General features: G+C 58.4%; 1 protein-coding gene across 1 annotated transcript; it reads right to left on the bottom strand.

The window, feature by feature from the left end:
- Nucleotides 1-4929: 4929 nt before the first annotated feature.
- On the bottom strand, nt 4930-26751 carry Aspg (asparaginase). Its single transcript, XM_059279916.1, has 15 exons — nt 26670-26751; nt 21146-21254; nt 20111-20222; nt 18554-18679; nt 16982-17065; nt 15749-15875; nt 11941-12053; nt 10980-11162; nt 10740-10853; nt 10055-10177; nt 8859-8954; nt 8445-8608; nt 6860-6946; nt 5345-5444; nt 4930-5110 (listed from the first exon to the last, which is right to left on the bottom strand). The coding sequence occupies exons 1-15, from the start codon at nt 26749-26751 to the stop codon at nt 5036-5038; spliced, it is 1695 nt and encodes a 564-aa protein (XP_059135899.1). The 3' UTR covers nt 4930-5035.
- Between the last annotated feature and the right edge of the window lie 980 nt (nt 26752-27731).

Genomic DNA, 27731 nt, shown 5'->3' with positions numbered 1-27731 from the left:
ACAGCCCTCCAGTTACTTGCCTGGTGTGTGCTCACACCAACTGCAAAGGAAGGATACTCCTCCAACGTACAACGTTGGGACACAGGGACTCATCCAGCGGGAAATGCTCTAACCAGCCTCATATCCACCCTAGGCTGCCCTTACCATAGCCAAGGAGTCTGGAACAGGAGGGGGCCTTCCTTCTGGGTGCTGCTAGGCTGTCAGCTCAAGGGTCTCCAGGCAGTCCATTCCTTCCCACTCAGTCCCATCTAACAAGCCCTGGCCACTTGAGGTGAAAATGTCAAGCACACTTTGCTCAGGGCCACCTAACATTTCCCTTAGAACTCTCCCATAGGTGCATCCCCACCTAACAGAGGAGCCTGAGACCCCAAAATGTCACTCTGGCCCGACTCCACATCAGGGTCACTCTGGCCCGACTCCACATCAGGGCCCTATCTCCACCGCTCTTCACGTTTCCTCTCCAGCCAACATCTGGCCCTGGAGGTCGTCCACTCACGCTTCCGGCACTCACAGGATCCCTGCCCCACCCTGGAGAAGAGAAAGCTCCCGCAGTAGAATTCGCCATTCGCCGCTCAGCAACCAGCTTGCTGAGAGCTTGGCAGCCTTAGCCCCCAGTCACCACTCCCAGGAAGCCCTGGAGCATGGAGTGCTCCTTGACCCCGAGGCCCGAGGCCGGCTCCCACCGGAGATTCGCTGGCTGTGGACAAGGGTGGAGCTGGAGAGAAGGAAGGAGACGCCGGCACCTCTCGACTTGGCACGTGTCAGCAGCGTGGGTCAAAGACCAGGCTACCGTGGGCATGGGTCCAGGGCCGGTGTGCGTCCGGGATCGTCGCTCCGCACCCCAGCCAGCCTGCCAGCCTGCACCGGTCTCAATGGCCTGGCGCTGAACCCCCTCCGTCCCCTAAGCAGACCTTGGCCGTCGTGGGCCGCCCCGTCGTTGGTTGTCGTCGTCGCCGCCGCCGTGCGTGCCGGGTCTAGTGGTCCTAAACATTTCACAATTGCGGTACAGAACTGTTGAACTGTTAAGAACCACTGGACCCGGCGCGCGTGCAGACAGAAGCTCCTTGTGGCCGGGAGCTCCGGGGCCACAGGTCCGCGCCCTCCCACGACCTGGCCCGCGTGGCCCGGCGGCACTCCGTGCGGCGGCGGCCGGCGTGGCTGCGCCTTTTATGCGGCACGGCCGCCCCGCTCGGCGCCGGAACGCGCCAGCCGCGCTGGCCGGACCGGTTTTTCCAGGCTCTCGGGTCGCACGGCGGGTCGGCCCGAGGCCCCAGGACCCGCTCCGCGTGCCCGCGCGGGGGTGGCCCTGACTCACCGGCCGCACCCGGCGCCCAGCTTGGCGCACCTGGCCGGGGTCGGTGCAGGGGCCGCACCCGCTGGAACCCGGAGCGCCGGGTTTGCAAAGCTCGCCAAGGGGGCCACGCCGGCCGGGCACGCACCGAGCCTCGCGGGGGCGGGATCGGACACGCCCGCACCGCGGACTCGCTTCAAAGAGAACTCCGTGGGAGGGGAAGGAGGGAACAAAGAGAAAGTGAAACTGGGTGGGGGGGCTGCGGTGAGTTTCTGCTTCCCAGACCTGGGCCTCTCGGGCAGTCAGAGGCGCGGCGCGAGCCTAGTCTGGGCCCTTCCGCCAGCCACCAGGGACGTCGTCCCCAGCCCAAAGGGTCCCGTGTGCTCCGCACCTGCGGGCGCCCTGCCTTCTTAATCACTGAGCCCACAAGGATTCCATTCCAGTGCAGCGCGCTGTACGGACAGTGTTAGAGTGAGTGGAAAGCGATTGGACGTGATGGTCCGATTCCTTCCCTCAAAGCTTAAGCCCCCGAGGACCAGCGGGAGGTTGGCATAATTTATTCATGTCCATCCCAGCCAGCCCAAGGGACACTAGTGTCCGCTGTGCGGGATGCCACAGACTGCGCCCAGTCAGGAGGCAGCCACTGGGCTGAGGGAGTCCTTAGACTTTTCAGTGATGCATTATCATTTAACTTTTGCATTCAGCCTGTAGAATGAATAGTGAAGGTTTTTGTGTTTCATTTTGCAATTGGGTAGACAGCCTCAGAGAGGAGCAGTGACTAGGTTCCACAGCCCTCGGCAGTCTGTAAGTCTGGTTGAATTGTGGAGTCAGAGGGGCTGGCATGGAGGACTAGGGAACGACTAAGAAGAGGCATGTAAGAGTCCGTGCCTCACCAGGCACACATACTTAGACCGGAAGTCATCTCCTGTTCTCAGTGAGAAACCCTGGGACAGCAAGACAGGAAAAACAAGCAAACAAGAAAGCCTTCACAAGCAACCCAGCCTGAGTGGGCTCCCTTCCCTCAGCAAAGGTGGGCACTATGCCTCAGAGGGGACTTGAAGGAGGCAGGTGACAGTCATAGGCCCCTATGGCTCTCCTGCGACAGGAAACACTCGCAAGAGATCACGGGTATATGATGAGAGGGTGGGGGTGGCCTGGAGTGCTCTCAACTGGGGAGTCTGATTATAGAATAAGATGCTGGGAAAACAGAGGGTGTGCTAAAAGGGAGATGTTCCCTAGAGATAACCCTGGCACTCAGAGGAATTGAAGCCTCCCTAGAGGGAAATTACCAGTGTGAAAAACAGCAGTAAGCCCTGCCTGCTGGGGGCAGGGCTCTGCCCTCCTCCCTCTCATGAGGAGGGCCATAGAGTTCCACACCTTATCCAAACGGGAGTCTGGTCTTAGGGCAGTCAGAGTCACCTCAGCTCTGCAGCTGCCAGCCTGGGACCCCAGTGTTCCTGGAGGCTCTGCCCTCCTCATCTGGAAGATGGAAGGGTGGCCCAGTACTCTTCTTTGGGGCCTGGAAGGACCATGTGAGGACCCCAGTATCGAATCATACTTGGGTCCTGCCCTCCATCTAAGTAACTTATTCATGACCTTCCGAGGAACGTACTCATGGAGTGTCTGCCTTCCTCCCACGGCTTCTGGACAGTCAGTGCCTGCGAAGCCAGCCCAGGGTCTGTTGTGAAGTTGCATTCCTTCATCATTGAGGAGAGGTCCCTGAGAACCAGGTCAGGCTTCCAGCCCTAGTAGGAGTCCGTCCCTATTACCTGCCCAACTGCTAAAGCCCCCGACCCTTGTTACCACATCTCTGCAGAACCTGTGAGACCAACGCCGGGAAGAGCCTCAGTCAGGCTTCCTCAGCTTGCATGCAGGGTCTGCCTCTGCTGGGGGAAGTGATGGAGGGGGGCAGTGTCCAGCAGAATAGGGGAAGGGAGCCACCTAGGCGTGCACCGTCTACCGAGTGTGGTGTTCCCTAAGCAATGGCTCTCCCAGTCCCTTGGGAGAAAAGTGCCTGCTGTTCGTGGACATCAGGCTGAGCTCACCCTCCTCACCTCCAGGCATGTCTGACAGCCTCACCACCCTGCCCTGGACCCTGGAAGTCTCAGCCCACAGGTGATATCAGGACTTCTGACGCTCATGCCCTGTGGCCCCTCTCCACCCACTCATCAGGGATTCACTGAGGTGTGGGGCAAAGGCTTCTGGGCCCTGCTGTGCTCAGGTGGTGTTACTAGGTTGTGCAAGGGCTGAGCACACCTGTCTGGGTGAGGAGCTGGGAGGCTGCCAGGGCAGCGTCTGCTGGGGCCTGGGAACCAGGCTGAGGAGCCTAAGGCATGGGTAGGGGAGTCTCAGCCTGGCTCACCCAAATGCCAAGGGCCATCTCTCGGGGGCCTGCCCACCATCCTCAGGGTGCACATTGTCATGGGGGCCCAAAGGACACATGAGCGCCCTCACTCAGGAACCAGGAAGAGGAGACTTGAGGTTCAGGGCAGCTCTTTGCTTCCGTCAAGGAGTGAGGGCTGGATGTGGCAGACTAGTTGACTAGTGTCTCACCCCTAAGGAATTAGCCTGGGGTGGGTCCTGTCCTTGCTAGATGTTTAACATTTGTACTGAGGGCTGAGCAGGAACCCACTTCGTAAAGTAAGTCCCATTGTGCCTTAGCCAAGACCTGCAGCTGCCCACCTGTATCAGGATGCCTACCTGCCCACCCAGGATCTTTGCCTTCCCTGTAGGCAGCCCAGGACACAGATGGTAGCAAGTTGGGAGCTGGAAATGCCCCATGCTTTGGGAGCTATCTGCCAGAATGCCAAGGTTTCCTGTCACTTCCCTTCAGCCCCTGCCTGCCTGGAGGAGGTGAATTAGCCCTAGATGAGAAGAATTAGGACACAAGGTGGGACAGAAGCTGCCCGAGGGGATGGGAGTGGGACAGGTCTTACTCAGGCCCTCCCCATATCACCCGATCCTACCATGCCTGGCCAGCCTCAGGAAGATTGCTTAAGTGAACTACTGTTGCTGTGGAGACGGCTCTCTACCCCACAGCCTGGGGCCACCTCCCTGCACGGCTACACAGTCACAGCCCACAGACCCATCCAGGCCAAGCAGCAGCTGTCCCCACAACTTTATTGATATTCTGCTCAACAAAGACCTCCAGATTTTGTCATGCCAACAGGCTGGGAAGCAGTTTAGCAGAAGCGGCTGCTATGTGCCTGAGGAACACCTCACGCTGCAGCAGGATGGCAGGTTGAGAGCCAAGGAGGACTTCCCGGAAACAAGGTCTGCTGAGGATGTATAGAGGACCATGTACAGAGGATGTGTCCGGAGGCAGAGCCCCCACCCCCACCCCACCCCCCGCCCAGATGCTCTGTGTATGGAGTCCAGCCGTTCCCAGGAGGTGGGGTAGTCTAGCCAGTCTCAAAACTCCAGGGTCACCAAACAGTGTGACAGGAATGGATGCCAACGGGGGGGGGGGGTGGGTGGGGGGGGGAGGGGGCTAGGCCCTCCCAGTCACCCAGCCCGAGACTGGGTAGGGTGAAGGTTTGCATGGAGCCCCAGCAGCTTGTATCTCCATCAGACTGCGCTCCTCCAGAGCCCCACGGGAAGCTCTGAACAACACATCTGTCCACCTCCACTTCCTTCCTCAGGCTGTCTGCAGAACCGGCTCTGGGATGCCAGGGGCCAAGATCCAGCTGCAGATCAATGGGAGCTCACTGAGGGGACGGCGGCCCAGCCCAGGACTTAGTGGATCTAGGGCTGAGCGCTGACCCTGTCCTTAAAGCTCTGTAGCAGGGCCACCACATCCGCATTCCCAGCTGCTTCAGCCTGTGGGAGAGAGGGATCTGTGGGGACTAACTGGACTCCAGCACCCAGAAGCCCCAAAGCCCCACCCACCAGGACTGATGCCCCACCCCCACCCTGGGGACTGATAGGACACACCCCATGGGTTGGGTTGATTCTGAAGAAAATATGTCCCTAGGAGGGATAGAGAGCTCCTGGTCCAGGATCTGAGGACCTTTAGGAGGCCTCCAGAATAGGGTACAAGAAGTAGCCACTCACTACTTGCAGAGCACAATGTCCATCATAGTCCAGCTGTTCTAGGTCAGCCCCAGCCTGCCACCATGCCCTCAGGCCTTCGCTGTCCGCCCTGGATGCCAGCCTGAGGGGGGCAGGGAGGCAGAGGGAAGCTGTCAGAACCTGCTGGGCCCCTCAGCTGCCTACCTTCTGTGTGTGCCCCTCCCAGTGCCCTGGGTACTCTTACAAAGACTGCCCTAAACAGCTGATCCAGCAGCACCCAGCCCTGGGGCAGGAGTCCCAGCTGCAGGCGGCCTGGAGTCTGGTTTCACCCATGGGGTGTGACTGTGACTCAGGTCAAGGGCACAAGCGCACGCACACACATACACACACACACACACACACACTGTGCATCTGTGAGCAAACACACCCACCCCCTGCCAGTTTCACATTTCACAACACAGACTTTGTGATGTGTCTGGCCTGTCTGAAGACAGAAGGAAATACCGACAGCCAGTAGTTACAGAAGGGAACCCGGGAGGTGCAGGGGTCCAAGGTAGCCCTGAGCCCCAGGAGGCTGTAGGAGCATTCTGGCTGGGAGGAAACTCTGGGGGTCTCTCTCCCTGTAGAGGAAGGTTGGGGTGGACAGCCTTGTCCTTAGGCAATGTTTCACTCTCCCATGCTCTGTGTTTCCATTCCCCACCCTGGGTAAGCTGGGGACAGAAGAGACCCAAGTGTCCCTACGACTCCTTCCTGCTCAGGAAGCCACAGTTCCCGGGTGGCACTGTATAATTTCTGAGGTGGATCATACTGGAAGCACCCCCCGCCCTCCCATCTACACTGGTTCCCCACACCACAGCCCAGCCAGCAGCTCAGGTTAGACCAGCCAGCAGCTCAGGTTAGCGCAGCCCCAGTAAAGCAGGAGCCCTCCGGGATGGCTGGCTCTAGACCCAGCTGTCTGTGTGCTGCCTCAGTTTCCCCATCTTTCACTGGAGCCAATAGGTCTGCCTGGGTGCAGTCCTGAACCAAGCTACCCCAGGCGACCCTTCAAAGCCAACCAAGGCCAGCTTCCATCCTCCTGGGCCTCCTTCCTCACCCCATTGCCTCTGTGAGCCACCCTTATCCCTCCATCGTTGGGGAGGGGGCAGTGAACATCACTTTCCTCCTAGGATGCTGCAGACCAGTGTAGGGGCCTGAGACTGGGGCTGGTACACTGAGGATGTCCTGACAAATCAGTCTGAAGTCTCACGACAATTACCCTGGGCAGACAGACACACCACTGAGAGCCCCCAATCCCCACTACCACCCATTGCCACAGCCCAGATCTGCTCTTCTCTTTGCCTCATGCCAACCAAGGCCACAACACACACACAGCCTTGCTGATTGTTCTGTGGGGTACTCCTGTAACTGGGTTTGAAGCGGGTACTTCTGTTAGCCAGGCCACCTGGTGTGGGCTCTCCCTCCGCAGCCTCACCTGCCTGACCTGACCCTCCCAGCAGCCCCCATTGCCTTCCTGGACCTGAGACCATCACCCACAGATAGGGGTGCTTAGGCCATCACCTGCACAGCTCTGTTCCAACGTCCTCCAGCTCCTGGGGAGATAGGCAAGCCCCAGCGGCCCGCAGCAGCCCAATGATGCCCTGATGCCTGCCATGAAAAAGTGCTGATTGTAAGTGTGGCCTAGACCTGCTGGCTTCATGGGGGTGGAGGGCAGGATCAAAAATGCCCATCCAGATACCCATAGCCTAATTCCAGACAAGGACTATCCCTTGGTTCTTTGCCCATACTAGGGTGCCATCTCAAGGTCCGTGGCCTCCGTTCACCCAAGGCACCTTCACAGGATATCCAGGGTCAGAGGCTGTCCAAGTCACAAGGTGCTAGTCGACTGACTCAACAGCTCTTAGGCAAACTGCACACCCCAGGCGGTCTCCCTGCCCAGCTGGAAACAGCACCCCAGAAGACAGTCTCCTACCCTCAGCCAGTCAGCCCCCACTGGGTCACACACCTGAAGTGACCTCTCTGCTTAGGCCCAGGATAGGCTCTGAGGCAACCAAGTCAGTTGTGCCCCAACTCCGCCCTTGGATATAGGGTGGGAATGAGTTATGGCACACAAACATGAAGAGTGGGGTCTAGTGGGCCCTGAGCCATTTCCTGAGTCAATCAAGCTGAGCCAGACCTGGAGGGGGTGCTGCCTGCTGGGACAGGGGATTCAGAAGGGCTGAGGTACAGAGCCTGCCAGACCTGTTCTGAAAAAAAAAAAAAAGGCTCAGCCTCACACCCCACCCAGGGGTCTCACCAGGGAGGGACCAGGACAGCACACTGCCATCTGATATCCCTGAGCAGCTCAGACACCCCTCGCTCCCCTAGCATCCCAGGGTCTGCAGGCTGTGTGTTTCGGGAAACCCAGGAGAAGCTGATCTGGGGGAGACGACTCTGCCAGGCAGGTCTGTCCCACTGCCACGGCACGCCAAGCTGCCTCCACATGTACTGGCAGTAGAGGTCCCGGGAGGAGGCACCCGGCACTCCATGCATGCCCTCTGCACCTGGCGCTGCTCTCGGCTCTAGATAGGGACACCAGTCGGGTCACACAGTGTGGCTTAGCCGTCCTGCACGAGACTGGAGAAGCTAGCAGGCGTGAGGGCACCCACAGGGCCCCATCCCCTTTTCCCTCGCAGGCTGTTGGGTAATGCGTAAACACCCACTCTCTCAGCATTTCCAGGGCAGGGCTTGTCCTGCCTGAGACTGTCAGGCAGAACCAACTGGAGAGGATGGGTGAGTGGGCCGCATTCCCAATCACGCAGGATCATCCTTCCATACGGCATGAGAGCCAGTCAGGGACCTTCCCCACAGGACACCTGTGCCTGTCACAGCCCCTTGCTAGCTCTTTCTCTGCCAGATCTTGGTACACATGGATGAGTGGGGGTCACCAGGAGCTCCTCATACTTTGTCAGTGGTATTCTTTCCAAGACGCTGCTAGCATCTTGAGGCCATCTCCTCCATGAAGTCCTTCCAGATTGCTCCACAGAAATAGGCCTCCCTCACTGGCCCTGTTCATGCCCCAGCTGATCTTTGCTCACACCAAACAAGTATCCTCTCTCCAACTACCCTGCCCACATACTGCCCGCAGTGCCCAGGCCCTCAGTACCTGCCCCTCACGGCCAGCAGGAGTGGGCTATGGCCATCTTCATTGTGGGCATTCACATCCACACCCTTCTGCAGCAGCATAGTGACCACCGAGGCATGGCCCCTCCGTGCAGCCACGTGCAGTGGGGTCTGACCACTACAGTCCTTCAGGTTGAGGTCTCTGCCCTAGGGGGACACAAGGGCATACAACCTCAAAAAAAGGGCTAGGCACGGTCAGGTGGGCCACACAGAGGACTGGGAAGGATGAAAGTGGGGTTTATAGACCCACCCCACCCGCTTCCAGCGAGGCCCTCGGGCTGGTGTGTGAGCCCACTGCCCAGTGTGGCTTAGGAGAGTCGGCGAGGCCCTGGGGAGAGCGTTCTGCCCACGTGAGCAATGTCCCACCTGCTGGTTTTGCCCCTCAGTGGGGACTCACCTGCTCCACAAAGGCCTGCAGAGTGTCTAGGTCACCAGCGTGAGCTGCAGCCAGGGCCAGGCTGGACATCAGGACCTCCTGCATGGTATCAGCCTCCTAATGGGAAGGCAATGGCAACATGGGCCGCTGCCATGCTTCGAGGCCCTGAGTATTGACAGACAGCACCAAGCAGTCCCCTGACTGTGTGAACCCCATTTCCCCACACAGTGGGGCAGGTGGTCTCACTACATGAGGAAAGCGCCAGAAAACTGCCCCACTGGAGGGGGCCTCATGCCCACCCACAAGCCCACCTGTGTCCATGCCCTGGAAACAATGACCAGGTCACCAGGCTACCACCTGGTTCCCTCCATCTCCTGTCTATGAGACCTGCTGCTGGCTCCCCAAATCTGCTTCATTTTCTGCCTCCACTGCTGACAGGATGATAGTCAAGTCGTTCCTGAGGGAGCATGGGAAATGGAGCGGCCCCCCTCTCCCACACCCCCCCAAAGGGCTTGACTACACAGGTGTAACATTCCTGGAGGGGCTACCGCCCTAGCACCCAGTTGCCCAGGGGCTCTCCAAGGCCCCAGAAGGCCTTCGAAGTGCCACTTTGTCCAGCGTCCATGGCTGGGTTAATCACAGCCTTGTGATCAACTTCTGGTCAGCTGGGCCCTAGAGGGATTAGGCACCTCACAGAGCCACCCTAATGACAGGTCACCGCCCACAGCCAGCACGGAGCAATTAACCAGCTGCCTCATAAGGCAGCTCTGCTGGGGCCACGTGCTGGGCTCCTGGTCCTCAGCTGCCCCACCCCCTCCAGGGTCTAAACAATCAAGTACTGGGGGCAGGAGGAAGGGAGACTAGACCACATTCCAAGGTGCAGGTGTGGGGCCTAGAACCCCCAGCTCAAAGTCTTGAAGAGACCCCAGTCACCCCTGACTATTCAACACCCAGGACAGACAGCATCCCCACCTTGCTTAGGCTCACCCCAGTCCAGCCAGGACTGACATGGCCCTGCTGGTCCCTCCAGTTCTTTTATCTCCACACAACAGACAGGTCCCTTCCCCAACTCTACCAACGATCCCTCCTCACCATCCACCCCACACCTTCCTCCTGGTCCTTCTCCTGTGCCAGAGCGACAGTGGCAGGAGATGGTGGGTCCCGCCATTCCATGAGGGTGTTCAGGTTCTGCCACTCCCACACACTACAGCCAGTACCTGGCTGCCATTCAGACTGAGAAGCCATGATACCCTGCAGCCCAACATGCCATCTTGCAGTAAGGACTGGTGCTCATCCGTTATGGGCAGCGTCATCTCCCCACGAAGATTCTTGGCCAGCAGCTAGAACAGGACATGACACTGGTGGGCTTAGCCAGCACTGGACCAGGGAGTCCTGACCAGCTGAGAGAACCTGGATCCCAGGGCAGGGAGATGGGCCTGCCACAGGGCTGACACACCACTTCAGTGTCCCACCCATACAAGGGCTCAGTGTGACCCCACCAATCCCCAAAGAAAGCTAATGCTGCCCTCCCTCCCTACAAGTTCAGGGTTTTCTAAGGCCTCAACCAGGGTCTGGCAGCCTGTGGGTCTGGAGCCCTGTGAGTCTGAGTGTCCCCTGGGAAAGAGGAAGCAGGACAGGGTGTCAGGAGCAGTGGCGAGGGGCGGGGTCACAGTGCTGAACTGGTACTCAAAACCCAAGGCTCCCCAGAGAAAGATAGGGTGTAGCCTGGATGAACTGGCTCAGCACTGGCCCTGTCTTCCCACAGGGAATTCCCCTTCCACTTCCAAAACATAGATGCACATACTCCTTCTGGCCTTCCCAGGAGCCCTCGGGAGTCAGCAGGCATGCATGTGCACACAGAAGTGCTCTAAGACCCTGTAATAGTCCCAAGGGTGTACACACCTTCTTCCGGTCATCCAAGCTTAACCCTGGCTGGCCTAGCACGTAGGACAGTTTGGCCAGGGCAGCTTCTGACGTCATGTCGAAGCCTGAGACAATGCCAGCTCCTGCCATGGCCTGTGGGAGGGACAAGCAGGCCAGAAAAGGAGGCTGGTTCAGGGACCTCCCCTGGCTAAGGAAGGGCAGAATCCAGATGCACGTACCATCACACTACCTTTCCCCAGACCCATTCTCTTCCCCTACCACGCCAGATGCATAGTCCGAAGTCACAGCCCCCTGAAGGCAATGAGTACAGTTGACAATGATCAGGCCTTGTTCAGATGCCACCCGCAGCTCCTGCAGTAGGTCTGGCTTGGTGGGCCCATTCCCAGAGCCGAAGGTCTCCATGACCACACCTTTCAGTGGGGGCTGCAGGAAGGTCCGGACCTGTGTAGGTAGGACACAGGTTGGGGGAGCTCTAGACGGCAAGAGCAGCAGGGCTTGTCCTGGCTTCCCACATGTCCGACTGCCCTCTAAGGGTAGTCTGGCTCTCTTTGCCTATCGGGAGAGCTGAGCCTTGATATTCTCCTACCCCTCCAGTGTTAGCCTGGAGGGGCAGGGCTCCTGACAGTTGGAGGTCCTCAGACAGGGCCCTGCCCAGACTCCCCCAGGCTGGACAACTCCATTCAAAGGACAGAGGACAGTTTTGTGTCCACCCAGCATCTTGTATAACAGGTAAGGGAGGCACAAGTCACCACAGGAACAGCCGAGAAGCTGATGCTAGGAAGCAAGGGAGGGCCAGCAACATGACAAGAAGAGGCGCAGATCCAGCAGGGGGTGAGGCGGGAGGAGCACAGCGGGCCAGCCTGGGCTACATGCTAAGACTCCATCCAAAAAGAAAACAGGAACAGTAGAAAGCAGGGTCCTGAGGCCACTCCCACAGATGTTCACAAGCATCCTCGAGGGTCCACACAAACAAGCCCACATTCGGCTCAGGTGCTCACCCTGCACCTTCAAGCAAGCTAGACTTCAGCCTGGGAAGAGCCGAGCCCGGCTGAGACAGAAAGGTGCCCAAATGGGTAGGCTGTCATGGTTTGCAGACCTTGGCCTGAGAAAGGCCTGGGACAGAGGGAGTGAGTCTATAACACCAGGGAGCCCCAGGAGGCATGGGAGCATGGGAGCCATGGAGGGCACTGGAGGGCAGCGGGTTCTACGGTTTCCCTACCAGGGAGGCGGGAATCCCAGGGTAAAGGCGCAGGAGGCCAACGTCACGCTCCATACTGCTGTGCACCACCAGATGGTCCTTCCGGCTGGCCTTCCGTACCAATTCGCGGTTGACTGAGGACAGAGAGCAAGTGTCAAAACTGCAGGTCACAGGCGGCTGCAGCCCCAGCCTGCCTCCAGTCTTCCAGCCCACCCTCTGCCCACTCTTCCTCCAGGAATCAAATCCTTCCATCCCTGGTCTCCCTCTGGCCAATGCCAGGCTCCGCAGCATCCACGGCCTGGGAGGAGGTGTCAGGAGAAAGATCAGCCGGAGTCATGAGGGTTGGGGATCACGGCTAACAGGTGAGGGAGAAGGAAAACTCACAGGCAAGCCAGACTGTGCTGGAGAAGGGTGTATGTGGTAAGAGCAGGCACTCCAAAGGGACAGGCATGTGCTAAGGCTGGAGCAGCAGTCTGCTGGTCCCAGAGGAAGTCCAGGCCGCAGCCCCTGACAGACGGCCTAGCTGTTACCCTCTTGCTGGATACTGGGGACCTCCTGTGTCCACTGCCTACCGAGTAAATTAATTGATCTTCTCAACATACACCTTCAAAGAAAGTCTCCCCCTAATTCACCCCCAAATCCTGGGGGCCTAACGGTGCCCATCATCCCTCTCAAACCCTGGGTAATGGCAGAATCCCAGGCCAGGGGAATGAAGAGAGTGGTAGGAATTTGGTGGTCATCATCCCTTGAACAGAGCCATACAGGGGACCTTCTAGAGTGAGTACCTTGTCCACAGGGTCAAAGGCCACTGTGAGGTCAACACCCAGGCACTAGCCGTGGGCAGGAACAGGCATGGCAAGCTATCCCTTACACCTCATGAATCCTGGGCACACAGAGATGGGATGTTGGTGACTTCCCTGTACTAAATGGCACCAGGAATCCTCTAATTCAGCTCAGGAAAACTGAGTCCTGGAGAGGGCAATGGCACTGAGAAGCTATGCACAGAAGCCAGGCACAGAGCCAGGACCAGATCATAGATCCAGAAACCTCCTCCAAGCCCGCCCACATGCTGCCCTCCTGACTCTCTGCGGGGCTTGGGGGTCATCAACTCAGGAGGTCTGGCCGCTGTGCCTGCCAGGGCAGTCACATGTGATGATCAACTGGATACATTCCGGACACACACTGAAGGGTGGGGTGGGAGGGGGGGAGGGAAGGAGAGGCAGGAGACGGAGCAGGGTCCTCAAGCAGCGAACTGCCCACCCTTCCAGCTACAGCATCTATCAGCTGACACAATGGGAGCGTGAGATGTCCTGTAATTTAGGGCCGTGCACCTCAGCTGCGCCGACAGATAAGGCAGGGGGTAAGGGGTAATTGCCACCAGAAGAGTTATGGCTACAGAGGAGGGTTGCACGGAGACAAAGGACCACCCTATGGACAGCCACCCTCCTTATGAGCCAGGAAGTCTCCCCTTAGAATCCCTAAGTCCTTCCCACAGGGACTCTGGGGACATAAAGGCAACAGTGACTCAACCTGGCTGCCACCTCAGCCCTTTAATAGCCCCTGCTATGTTCCAGGCTGACAGACCTAACCTGGTAGTCAAGTCTGCCCTTAGCCTGAGGGTCCAAGGTGGCCCAGCTGCTTCTGGGAGGCAGGGGGCTCCCATGTACAGGGAGGGCACTGAGGTCCACCTGTCTGTGTGTCAAAGGCATGGCGTAAGACCCCAAGCTAGTGGGCAACAGGATCAGCAGGAGTGACCCCTCCCTCAGCTCCTCTGCTCTGGTGGGCTGGGAGGGTTTCCCAGCAGAGGCAGAGCTGAAGGAAGGAGCTGGGAGTAAGGACGAGGGGCAGGGGGGGATGACATAGATACATAGGAATGAGCAAGGCCAGCAAGACCTCGCCGTCCCCAGTACGCGGTCCCCAGTGCGCGGTCCCCAGGGCGCCGTCCCCAGGGCGCCATGCCCCTTTGCCAGTGCAGAGCAGACTGGGCAGCTACAGTATCTTGTCTATCACCAGGGATGGTCCCCTGCTCCCCTCATGTCTTGGAGGGTAAATGAAGAGTCAGCAGCAGCCTGCGGGAGGCCCACATCACATAGATCGTCAGGGCTCTGTCCTGGGGATAGCTGGCAGGATCCCCAGCAGCCCTCCTCAGCCACGCCCTGAGCAGAACCCCAGATTTCTCAACATGAGATGTCAGAACCGGCTGGGCAGCCTCAACAGCAAGAAGGCGAGGTGCGGGTTCCCACACACCCACACACGCAGGAGGGTACATCAGGATACTGGGCTGGCACTGGGGGCGAGCCTCAGCTATGGGCTAGGGAAGCTATTACTGGGCTGGGCTTGCATCCCAGTGTCCCAGCACGGCGGAGGTTTTTAGATTCAGGGTGAAGGCCTCTCTGCCCACAGGAGACGCTCCAACCCCAAGCCCAGGTAAGGAGTGACTCAGGCTTGGAGAGCTTTAGGGCAGGGCCCATATTCACGGCTCCTCCTCCCCGGCCACTAGGGCCACCACCCAGCATGGGCTAACAGCCAGACCACCACAAGCACATCTCATGCAGGCTCTTCCAAAGGCTTCAACAGGTCCAGACCCCAGATGACAAGTGCACCTCTGCCACCCCAGAGTCCCTGGGGCGCAGGCTTGGGGTTGTTCACTGCCTAGAAGATTCTGGGTGAATGGCAGGAAAAAGCATGCAGGTGGGAACCCAGATGAGCTGAGCCCCTGGAGTTCTGTCTGAGAGAGGAAAGAGGAGGCTTTTAGGAAGTAGCCCTGCCCTCTCCAGGTTCTACTCCTCCTGAACCTGGGACAGCTTCTAATACACAGGAAGAAGACCAAGAACCTGCAGGTCCCAGCAGCGCTGTGTCCCACCCACAGGACCTGCTATGCCCAGGCAGAAGCACAGTGTGGGTGAGAGCTACCTCCGCCCTCCTAGAGAGCTGGGGCACTGCCAATCATCCTGGCAGACGAGAAGAGCTGCTTTGGCTCTAGACTAGCAGCCCCACCTGACTGTGCCCATGGAGCCCAGCCCTACTAAGTGCAAGACTCCCAGAGGGAAGCTTGGCCCATGGAGCCCAGCCCTACTAAGTGCAAGACTCCCAGATGGAAGCTTGGCCCATGGAGCCCAGCCCTACTAGGTGCAAGACTCCCAGATGGAAGCTTGGCCCATGGAGCCCATCCCTACTAGGTGCAAGACTCCCAGATGGAAGCTTGGCCCTCCCAAAGCCTCCTCAAGACAGGTCTTGGGCTAGAACCCCACAGACAGTAGGTCAGGGACCAGAACCTAGGCCTGCATCTCAGTTACTAGGTAGGTCCGGGAGCTCAAGAACCAGGCACCAGTGGGCATTGGTGCACCTGCCCCAGGATCAGATGGCTGTTCAAGCCGCCTCTACACCCGGATAGGACAGGCCCGAAGGACCAGGAGGCAGCTGACCTGATTTCAGAGAGATAGCGACCCTTAGCACATATATCCAACATGGAAAAGCTGGGGGGCCACTAGAGTCAAGGCCTAAATGGCATCAGAGGCCACCCACACTTAAAGGAAAGCCCCATGGGAGCTCCAGGACTGGGACCTTCTGGGACTGACTCCTAAGAGCTATGTTATACCACAAAAAGCTAGGTTCTGAGAAGGACCAGTGTGTGCAGCAGAACCACAGGCCGTTCGTCACAGAGAGGAGCTTCTCAGCTGGGGGTCATGTGGTGGGACAGCACCCACAAGAGCCAGACCCCCCAGCTCTGAGCCATGTTCACCACAGAGGTTTCTCACCTCCACACAAGACCTCAGGGCCCCCCTCCCCTCACTCTCAGCCAGCAGACCCTGCTTTCAGACCCTCTTACTTGTGACATCTGCACCCACAGTGGCCAGAGGCGGGAGGTTGGGAGAGCAGAAGGCTGCAAACCTCCGAGCGTCCACCTTGGTGGTCCGATTGCCCCGAAAGAGCTGATTCTGGAAGAATAGGCAGACCTGTGGAGGGCAAGACAGCAACTCAGAGCAGGTCCCCTGACGTCCTCCAGCTCTCCCCAACCCCACCATGAACACACCAAACCTTGAAAGTAACCAGTAGGCAGGGCCCTTCTTGCCAATACTACCCAGTGAAGGCCCCAGTCCTCTGGGGTCCTCAGAGCCTGGCACTGAGTGGACAGATGGCTGCAGGAGGCCCTGGTTGTCCAGCCAGGGCTTTTCCACAGGTGCTGGTGACCTCAGACGACATGGACAAGGAGCCAGTGTCTCCAGAGACTCCCCTGGGGTGAAGGAGGTTGGGGGCCATCTTGGACCTGCCTGTTGCTCTTTCATAACGCCTAACCCTAACACCACCACTCCAGAGACTGCTAAAGACAAAGTGACTCGCGGCCTGGCCTGTGAGAGACAGGCCTGTCTTTCTTCCTGTTCCACCAGGTGAGACAGGGAGCCCCTGAGGAGGGACACAACAGACTCCATAGCCTAAGGTGGGCACAGCCCGTTTCCATGGACTTACACGTGTGACACGTGTGTGTAACACAAGTGTAGAATATCTACAACATAAAACCTGGCTGCTGGCTGGGTGGTGGTGGCCCACACCTTTAATCCCAGCACTCGGGAGGCAGAGGCAGGCGGATCTCAGTGAGTTCAAGGCCAGCCTGGTCTACAAAGTAGGTTCCAGGACAACCAGAACCGTTACACAGAGAAACCCTGTCTCAGGGCGGGGGGGGGGGGGGGGGGGGGGGGGGACCTGGCCGCTGACAAGAATGTCAGTTGGCCAGGCGGTGGTGGTGCACACCTTTAATCCCAGTACTCGGGAGGCAGAGGCAGGTGGATCTCTGTAAGTTCGAGGCCAGCCTGGTCTACAGAGCTAGTCTAGGACAGACTCCAAAGCTACAGAGAAACCCTGTCTCGAAAAACCACAAAAAAAAAAAGGTCAGTCAGGGAGAGCTTTCTTTCCTTGGTTTTATCAACTACAGGTGAGGGACAAATGTTTTAAAGACTGTTCCAACCTCTGGCCTATGGGTCCCAACATGTGCCATAACCACAAGCTTTCTGGCATTCACCATCCCACCCTCCACCCAGGCCACTCATGTAGCCAGGCCAGATACCTCAGGAATGATGTATTGGCCAGCCATGAGCAGGGCCCCCAGCAGGTTCTCACGGCCATCGTTCCACAGTGCATGGATAGGTACCTGGGGAGAGGCCGGAGAGGTGGCTGAGACCTGAGAAGCCAGGACACACCCAGCTCCCCCACTCTAGGCAAACCCCTGAGGCCCAGGCAGGGAGAGGAGTTGAGGCAGGCATGGGCTGGGGAGTGGGGTCTGGGGAGAGTTCGCCGACTCCCAAGGCTGGTAACCACTGGCATTCCTCTGACAGCGTCAAACCGTCCTGGGCACCTTGACCTCTCCATCTGGCTTCCACAGAAATGAAGTGACCAGCAGGCACCCAGGTCCAGTTCTGGCCCCCAGTCCAGATGTCTCAAATGCAACTCCCTCACTACCCCCAGAGCTGTGAGCCCGGCAGGGGGCCCAAGGCGGCAGCTGGGTGGGCCGCGATGGCAAGTCCTTCCTGAGGCATGCCGTGGCTTGTTCCTCCACTGCCTAAGTATACCACAGACAGTGCCTGTGTGGCTGAGCAGTGCCCACGAGGACACAGTGGGCGGGACTGCTGTGGGATATGCAGAGGCCAAGATCTTCAAGAGACTCTGGCCGAAGAATGGTCAGTCAGTTGTCAGGGCAGAGCCTCTGGAGGGTGCACAAGTATGGGAGAACCTATGAACACTGGGCCTCAGTGTCCCCCTGGGAATAATGAAGGTCAGGGATGCTCTGTCACGGACCTTCTCAGGGTAGGGCGATTGTACTGTGACTTTCTGGGAAATGGGAGAGACTGAGGCAGGGCAATGGAGCCACCACTCCCGACAGACAGCACCTGGCACTCCAGCAAGAAGTCTCCCCATGGGGACAGCCGGGCCACCACTCCTGCCTGGTGGAGCTCCCCCCAGATTGTGCTCAAAGGGACCCCAACGCTGGATTCTTGTACACAGGCCTTGGTCTCTGCCCCACGAGGGAGTCTGAAGGGCCTGGGTAGGATTGCTCTAATGGTCACCCGTAAGCAACCGAAGCCCAAGTCAGCCTTTACTCAAACAGAGCCATTTTCCACAGCATTCCACTGACCTTGGTTTGGGGGAAGGTGCACCAGGTTAGGGCGAGAGGATGGGATGTCACATGTGAGGGTTGCCAGGGACAGCACCAGAGAGAAGAGGAACAAGAGGGGGTGAGGGGGTCTCCCCCACGCACTGCTCTATGTGCGTCCACCATGCCGACTATTAGGTGGTGGGGGTGGGTAGCAGACATGAAACCCGATAAGAGAAGAGGGAGGGAAGAAAGCCCCGCATGGCAGAGCTGTTAGGGGCAAGCGAGGCTCTGGGCACTCTTAAGGCCTCAATGGACAAGCCCTCCAGGAACCCGTGGGTCCCCAGTCACAGGGGTTGGTAGGAGATCAGCAGGGGTGAAATGGCTAGGCAGGGCCACCACCTAAAGTGTCCAGACACCCTAGTTGGCAGCACAGAGCAGGCACAGGCCTGGAAACAGGTGTCCCGAGCAAGAAGCCTGGGGCTGGCCAAGGTCTGGCTCTGCGGCCTCTGGAGTTCTCCGAGGACTGAGAACCGTGGGACACGTTACCTGGGCGCCAGTCAGGACGACAGGTTTCTGCAGGTTTTCCAGCATGAAAGAAAGCACCGAGGCGGCGAAGGCCATGGTGTCCGTGCCGTGGATGACCACAAAGCCCTGGTACTGTGTGTAGTGTCTCTGCTGGGAAGGATGAGCTCAGGGCGGGCCAGGTCTCCCCACCACAGGCCTTCTCCCGGGAACACGGCTGTGGGCAGGTATCTCCTCACAGGCCATGAGAAAGAGGAAAGGCCTGGGATGCTGGTAGAGGGCTTGATGTGGTACTATTTCATCTCCCCCTGTAGGCCCTCTCTGGAAGGCTAGACTCTGCCTGGAGTCCCCTGTAGCTTGCTTTAAAGAATGAGGGCATGTGGGTCTCAGGGACTCTGATCACTGCTGGGAACAGCTCTACAGACTTCCAGCTGGTGCCTCCCAGGAGCAAACTGGCATGCTGGACACCTCTACCCATTACTTCCTGGTGGCATGCTAGCTCCTGCCAGAACCTCTTGACTCACTGAAAGACGAAACAGAGGAACTAGGAAGTCTCGTGGAGCAGTGTGCCCTCTGCTGGCCATATGAGGTACGGCTGCTTAGCTTCCCAGCTACGAAGAGCTCCAGGCAGTTGAGTTAGTGCCAGGAAGATGTGACCTACCCTGCTTCATGACAAAGGAGCACCATCTGGACCTAGCCTGGAGACCCTGTCAGTCACAAGTGAGGAAGACTTCCCCAGGCCACCACAACCTAGTCTGGGAGAGCCCACTAACGGCCTGGTTCCTGAAACAGCTCACGGCTGTTAGCAGGGGCTGCAGTCAGCAAGTATGTGACTGGGGCTGGTCGGAGAATGTGGGGCCCAGATAGCCCTGTTCAGAGTGGCAGGGGCTTCTCAAGGGAGTTAGTCAGGACAGCTGTGGCTGGGCCTGTGCCTGGGAGCTAGGTCTGGGACCGTGGGAGAAGAGGAAAGCCACAGAGGGGCAGCTCCGGGGTAAAGCAGCTGCCCTTGATGCTAAACTACCAGTACCAGACACTGCGATGGAGGTTCTGATGCTAAGTCCACTGAGAGGCGACTCCAAGGTTGGAATTTAGGGGTGGGTCGGGCCCACAAAACCAGGCAGCCCCCACATGTCCTACCTCAATACTAACTGGAAACGGTCAATAGCATGAGCAACCAGCCTCTGCTTGTATTACAGAAGGGGCCTCGGACTGCGCAGTGTGTGGCCCAGGTCCCAGCACTTTCCTGAGGCTGCCCTGCAGGCTACTGTCAGGTCTCAGGTGACAGACAGACTCTACCACAAGCCCATAGCTACTCACTTGCCCAGGGCTTCTGCAGGGAGCCTGCCCTGCCCTCCAGTCCCACCCACATTCAGGCCCCTCCACACCTTACCCTTCCCACACCCCAGTTCCTCCTGTGCTCCAGCCCCTCCTACACCGTAACCTCCCCCTGCCCATGGGCCACAGTCCCACCTTCCAGTCCAATCCAGCCTTCTGGCCCCACCCACACTCCACAGCCCCACCCGTGGCACACAGCCCTGCCACAGTCCCACACTCTGCCCTGCCCACACTCCCACCCTCTACCTCTATGGTTTGGGCAATCTGAACCCACTCAGTGATGGTCATGTCACTGGAGTCGAAGAGTGGCTGGCACTCCAGCACCGTGTAGAGGATCCTCTGGTCAGGACTGGCCGGGCTGCAGGAGGCAGAACCTGTCTCCCAGTCTGCCTTTCTCCTGATCCCAAGTCCCACCTCCACTGCCCTCTCCAGCTAGGGTGTGGGCGGGGCTATGGAGTAGGGGGCACTGGGATATGGGCAGGGCTATGGCATCCTGGATGGGGCTAAAGCATGGGCGGGGCTATGGAGTAGGGGGGGACACTGGGGATATGGGCGGGGTTATGGAGTAGGGGGCATGGCATTGGGGTGTGGTTGGGGCTGTGCCTGGCAAGGACTCCTCCCCCCGCATGTTGAAGGGGCTTTGTGATAAGTGTGGATGGGCTCTACCTCATAGGCAAGTCTCACATCCTGTGTACAAGCCCAGCTGCCCTTCCACCTGGAGTTGCCAGGGACAGCGACTGCATGCATCTCCACGAGGCAGACAGGCTGGCTATGAACAGTGTCATTTCTTACACCGGTTCAGACCAGCTCATGTAGAGCAGAGATCTACCTCACTCGGACACGAAGGGCATAAGGTAGCTGGGGGCAGTGAGGATACACGGGACAGCCACGCTGAAGAGGGAGAGGCCACCTGGGTCAGCCCAGGCTCTTTTGATAGCTTTGGTTCCTAGACAGGGGTATCCTCACCACGCCTGTTAGAGCTTCCTCTACTCCTGCCCCTGCGGGCTCAGCTTAGTGGGGAGGAGCGGTGGCAAGGTAAACAGTGAGCTGAGTCCCAGGCCCACTGCAGTGTACATGTCCACCGCCACTTCAAGGTGAAGGGCAATGCTAAAGTCCAGCGACTCAAGAAGTGTCAGAAATGCCTCATGCAGATGGCTCACGTGGAGGCCCCAGGACACCAGAGGCCGAGCCCCCTGGCTCTGGCAGGACCTGCCCACCCTCTCAACCCCAGGACAGCTGCACACCATCCCTGCCTCAGAACCCCAAAGAATGTGTACTCACGGCAGCACCAGCGTCCCCTCGGGCAGGTGGTGGGCCTGGGCGTACCCTTCATCGTGGAACATGGGAAGCGTCCTCAGGACAGCGGCCAGGCCTCTCCCGGGTAGCAGCACTGCGGGCAGAGTCCAAGTGGAGTGTGGGCTCAGACGGGGACCACGGCAAACTCCCACAGCCAACACCCTTCCCTTCCTCCGGGGTGTCAGGCCCTGGCAGGGGCCAGGCGTCAGCCGGGCTGGACCGGACTCTCACAGACATCACAGACTAGGAGGGCTGAGCCACACTGCCACTAAGACCCCTGGGAACTTAGGGTAGCAGTTTCATCTGGAAGCTTCGGCATCGTCCTCTGGAGCTGACTCCTGATTGAGTTCTAGTCTCAAACCCAGATAGTCCCAGAAGCACTAAGCACCACTCTACCCTGTCCTGCCTCTGCTTGTCCCAAATATGTCTGTACACCGCACCAAGAGAGGTCCATGGGGCCAGGTCCTCTCCAGGATTTGACTCAATGACTGCCATGTACACTCACAATTCTACCCCCGCCTGCCTATATGCATTGTTGGCACCCCCCCCCCCAGCTCTTCAAGGCCCAGCTTGAGACAACCCCTCTAGGAAGCCATCTCAGGCCATAATACCCTTCCCATAAGCTCCCTGACCAGCTCAGATGCTCCCACAGGTTATGGACTGTGTACAACTCCTCCACAGTCCAGCTCAGGCCCCCTGTCCCTGTCCCCTAAACAGAAAAGCCAAACACACAAGTGTCCAACCCAGCCTGCAGCATTAGTAGTCTTGGAAACCCGGATGTCAGGGAACACTGTGAACCCTGCTCCTAGGACACCCTAAAGGGCACGACTGTCTGGCAGAAAACAAGTCCCAGGAAACAAGAGCGAAGCCCCAGCTGCCATGCTGACCTCCGCAGCTCTGTGACCTTGGGCAGATTGGCTAACCTCTTCAGGCAGTCGCTCTACCAATCCCTGTGTGAAAGTCTCCCCTCATGCCCAGTCCTTGGGCACAGCAGGGAAGACAAAAAGGTCCCCCAGAGAAGCACACGAGACCTCAGGAGGAGGAGGCAGTGGTGCGTCAGTCCTGGGTGTCACCTGGTCACAGCCACGGCCTCTGCTGCCTAGACCCTTTCCTAATGCTGCATCACTGCTGCCAAGACCCTGGTTCTTCAACAGCCTGCTCATCATTTCCCAGCATCGGATGGGCATGCTGTGCCCGCTGCATCGGATGGGCATGCTGTGCCCGCTGCATCGGATGGGCATGCTGTGCCTGCTGCCAGAGGTTCTGCAGCCAAGCCCTGACTACGGGAACCAGTCTCACACGCGGCAGGCCCAGGGACCTTTGTCCACCGGGCTGACTCCCAACTATTACCCTATGCCCCATCTCCAAAGCCAGGCCCCCTTGGCCTCTTCTCTGATCACATCTGCAGAGCCCCTCTGCCATGAGGCCCCATACTCACAAGTGCTATGTAAGGACATGACACTTCTGAGGACCCTGGGGAGGATCCCCTATCTCTGGTCAGGGTCAGCGGGGAGCAGGCTTTCCTTCCCCACACCACACCACACCTGAATCAAGCTGCCAGTAACTCACCCCCAGAACGTGCAGCTAATGCCGAGGAGCACCAGGGTGAGGCCTCGGCCCTGAAGCACCCCCTTAAGCAGCTTGCAGACCTACTGGCCTCAGTAGAGTACCAGACTCCAGCCAGGTTTGATACCTACATCAGCCTGATGGCACCAGCCACGGTAAGCATCCAGGCTACCACCTGACCAGGGGCCTACCTTCCCCAAGTACTCTTGGCTACATCCTCGTTCTTGGGGTAAGTATAAGGACAGAGCTACTTCAGCACTCCAGCCAGCCCCTCCTCCCATAGTAACGTCACTCCCTTCCCCCCGTCCAGCTAGCCTGCAGCTCCAGCTGCTGCCTGCCAGCCCTTCACTGCTGCCCGCTAGACCTCGTTCTTGAGAACACGGGCACAAGTAAAACACAAATCAGATGCGCTTCCATGCCTCCCAGGTGCAGGTCAGGAGCCCCGCAGACTTTGGAGCTGACAAAGCTGTTCCCCACCACTGCATGCCCCCAGGTTCGACAGGCATCCCCTTATCTCCGACACACCCCCTGGCCTGGCACAGAGTCCCTAAAACTGGTTTGCTGTTGCTGTCGTTTGCTGCTGGGGCAGTCACCTGCGGAAATGTTTCATGGACAGAAAACAGATGAACCCTGCATGTTTGGTCAGCCCCGTGGGCCTCCAAAGCCACCCCAGGCGGGTGTGACCAGCACATCAGCCTGCCTCCACATTCAGGAGCCCCCCAAGCCCCCCAGCTTCCTAGTCCAGAAATCTGTGCCATTTGTCTGTTGTGACAAGGTTTTTGGAGGTATTTGTGTCAGATATCCTGTGAGGGAGACGATGCCAGGGAGGCCACCTGCGTGTCCCCGTAAGGACCGGTAGGCAGGGGAGTAGCACACACGGAGCTCACCCAACAACAGACAGAATGGCGGTGCTGTCTCGTTACAGACGGGAGGAATGTGGTCGCAGACCACGGACCCTGGCAGCCACCAGAAGGTGGAGGGCAGGAAGCCTTCTCTGTCAAGGCCTTGAGACTTTAAACTTTGCCTCCAGAAGGAGGGACGGACCCTGAGGCTTTCAACGCTGGTTGGTTGGCAGCCTCGGGACGCCAAGACCTCCACTCTCCACTTGAGTTCCCTGACAGCAGACCGCACCGGAGTATCCATAGAAACCTGGCAGTCCACCGTCAGGGAAGGTGAGATGGGGGTGCATTTAGGTTAGGGGTTGATGGACACCTCTGCAAGGCAAAGTTCTTCTGTCCATGTTGCCTCTGACCATGGGCAATGGCTCCTGGGGACACTTGGCACACCGTACTGAGGGTGTACGGATCCTTAGAGCCCCGCCTTGAAGGGTGGTACCTGGGAAGCATCAAAACTAGCCAAGAGAAAGCTATATTCTCCTATGCTTTTTTTTCTGGAGAGAAACCACAAATTGTTATCATGTGACAAGGGATGTATGTGTGTGTGTGTGTGTGTGTGTGTGTGTGTGTGTGTGTGTGTGTGTGTGTGTGACGGAAGCAGCCAAGGAGGACAGGAGACAGGAGCTTCCCAATGAGCCCATTTCTGGGTTCCATAACATTGTTCTAAATTAGACTTTGATGTGATCCCCTTCAGTGTTCTAATACTGGCTTTCACTCCCGATTCTGATTTTGTAAGCTGCCTTCTTTCCCCACGGAGGGCACCCCCAAAGCATACAACCCCGGGATGCTGAGTCCCACCCTACCTGGGACCACCTCCTGGCCTGCGCAGCTGCCACGCTGGGCATCATCCCAACTGACAAGACTCTATGCTGGGGCCAACTGTGGTCATCAGGCAGGGGCAACCTTGGCTACTCCGTGCAGAAGCTCAGCCCCCCTGTGGTGGTTGCCAGGAATGGCTCCCAAGGGCCGCAGGCAAGAGGCACCCTAGCGAACACAGGATGTCCTTGGGTGCCCAGGTGTCACCGATGCACACCTGGCTCTAGGCTTGGGGTCATTGGACACATGTTGTTTTCTGACTTGTGACATTTCACAGAACCCTGAAAGGGGTGGTGAAGAGGTGAGCCACGCCGTCACCTCTGCCCTCTCCACCCTGGCGGGTCTCGTCACTCCGTGTTGGGCACTGTTTACCAGCAGGCACACGAGCTGTTTCAACAGCGACAATCTAAACAGCTTCTCTGTGGCGGACACCACCACTCCCACTCACCAGGGGCCAGGACCCACATAAGCAGGGCCAAGCTGGTTAATCATTCATGCCATGGGGCCATCCAAGGCAGGCAGGGCCTGCAGCCCACAGTTCAGCAACCCCCACAGCAGGGCACACAGAGGGCGGGGGCATGCCGGAGTCTCAGGTTTCAAGCTTAGGTGTATCCCCGACTTGCCATGTCTTGGGTTCTGCTCCACTCCTGAAAACCTTTTCCCTTTACAGAAAATCGAGGCGCCAATTCACATCCGTGTATCTGGGGAACAGGCGGCTTCACCCAAGGCTCCAAGTCCCAGCACTGCCGACTCACTCATGTGAGCAGATCCTGTTAGGGGGTCATCAAAGGCCAGATCCTCTTTTCCAGTTCTCCCTTGTCCTCGGGGGACTAAGCCCGGGGCTCCCTAAAATTGTTCTGATGAGGGAAAGGTCAGTGGCTGCAGGCTGTGGGGTCCCATGAAGGCCTGGGCTGGCTTTTCTAGAAGCAGCTGGTCTGGGGAGCAGAGCCCTCAGCTTCGAGGCGGAAGATGCCGTCCTGGGAGCTGTCTACACCTCTGCCAGGGGTCTGAAGACTGCTGGCCGCTCTGAGCTCCTTGGGTGGGGTGTCTGCCACCCCGAGGAAGGGTCTTCTAGCACAGGGTAGATGCCTGCCTGTCTCCATCTCTTCCCAGGCCTTGCAGACCCCCGAGCAGGGAGCAGGCTCCTGAGGGTCTAGAACATCTTTACACATCTGAAAACCCACACCCCACTGCCCCAAGGTTTGGGCCATCAGCATCCTTCACTTTCCTGACCCATCATGCCCTTGCCTCTTCTTTAGAGGAACAGCACACGATGACCATACAGGAGAACACCCAGGGGGGTGTGGGGCACAATGTCACCACAGGTGGGACTGTGGTCAGAGTTCACTTGTCCCTTAGCTTGGGCATTCCAGCTGAGTTCAACAGGACCGAAACTGCCCGTATGCCACGCCTAGAGGGGAAGCGACCAGAGGTGGGACAAGGCCGCAGAGCATGGGTCCCTCATTCCCCTCACGCTGCTGCTCTCGGTCTGGCCACACTTTGTCCTGGGTCCAGCAGCTACCCCTTTCAGTGTTCTCCAAGGAGCCCTCACAGGGCAGCCCCCAACCCAACCCAACAGCATACGCTGTACCCTGGGACCCACCGGCAGTAACTGGCCCTCCAGGATTCAGCTCCTTAATGGGGTTATTAATTTGTCCATCACTCCAGCGAAGGCCAAGCAAACGGGCCACGGTCCCACCTGCTAGTGGGGTGTCCTCAAGGGCATTCACCAGGGTGTCCCAACCAGAGACAGCAGGATGTGTCAGAGGACAGTCTTCCAACAGCCTGGATGACCTTCACCCTAGTGCCCAAGCTCCTTGAGGACAGTCCAGCTTGGCCCTTACCTTGGGAAAACTAAGGATTCTTTCTCCGCAGGAAGAGAGCAGGCAAGCACCTCTGCCTGTGTCCCTCCCCAAGGAAGCAAACACACCCTAAGGGCGTTTTTTCACGGGCTAGAGGGTGTGGAATGTTCCAGCATCCTTCCCAGTGCCCTGGGCACAGAACAGAGCAATCTTCCCAGCTCCCTCTTCTGTCCTTGTGTCCTTGTGGCTTCAGGACACTTCAGGTCAGGAAGAGTTACCATGCCCCTTACCCTTTCCAGGGCCCGGGCTTCAGACTCCCAGACACCGGAGGAAGCGACTCCCCCTCCCCCCTCGCAAGAGCGAGCCCTAGAGCTCCCGGTGGCCAAGCCCTGAGGCCATTCTGCCTAGGGCGTGGGTACGCTGACTCACCACCGCCCTCGCTCCTCATGCCGATGGTGCCGCCAGTGTAGATGGCCAGCAGCCGCCGCTCGGGTCCGGCAGCGCGAGCCATGTCTGGGACAGCGGACTCCTCAGTGGGGACTCGGCCAAGGGCAAAGCAAGACTGGGAAACGGTGGGGCCTTCAGGGTGGGGCTTACTGGAGGCCTGGGGCTCCTCTGGTTGGTGCGGGCTGAAATCAGAGGTAGGGGCTGGACCTCGGGGTGGAGGAGGAGTCGCCTTCAAAGTAGAGAGCGGGACACTTGTAGAGTGCAGGAAGGATGTCTGCTGGGGATGGGGCTGAACCCATAGTGGGTGGGGCCTCATGAACGGGGCGGGCTTTCTGAGTTTGCCTCACCTAGTTCAGAGGCCAAGGAATTCCAGAATGCCCAGTCAGGGCCACTCTCCTGCCCTAGCAGCCCCTACAACTCTAGAGTCCCAGCATTGCTGTCTAGACCCTTACACACACTCCCTGACTTTCTTAGGGCCAGGCTGAGCTAGCCAATTTCACAGGAGATTAGCACTCACTTGTGATCTAGGGGTACCAGGAGGACAGGGCACTACAGGTGCAGGGTCCCAAGGGTTCTTGAAACCCTGGTCCAGCCCACCCACTATGCTCCTGGACTTGGAGCAGACCCAGCCCTTCACAGGGAACTGAGCACTATCCCCAGGAATGTCCCCTATAGACTGCCTTAGGCAGAGGTGAGGCTATCTCAAGATGAGATGGTGGGATATGTTCTCCTGCCTCTGAGAGTTCAGATCCCAGAGGCGGTGGCAGGTTCAGATCCTTCTGGAATCCCTTTGGGGGACATGACCTCTTGTCCTTGGTATTTCTCTGAATTTGGGCACCCAAATCTAACCCATGATAGCACCCCTGGAGACCCGACATACTGACCTGTCACCAGGATGTGACCCCCACCCCTCCCCCACCCCCCCCACCCCCATTAGCACACTGGCTTGGAGCAGGCCATCTCTGCTGCTATCCCAGCTCTGAAGTTAAACCCACGCAGGAACTGGGGGGACTCAGCTATTACAGCAGTCACCACTCTCCCGTT

This window comes from Peromyscus eremicus, chromosome 14 (assembly GCF_949786415.1).
Source record: "Peromyscus eremicus chromosome 14, PerEre_H2_v1, whole genome shotgun sequence".
In the NCBI taxonomy this organism is placed as follows: Eukaryota; Metazoa; Chordata; class Mammalia; order Rodentia; family Cricetidae; genus Peromyscus; species Peromyscus eremicus.
The sequence above is the reverse complement of the archived record's forward strand: the minus strand, read 5'-3'. Positions and strand labels throughout refer to the sequence as shown.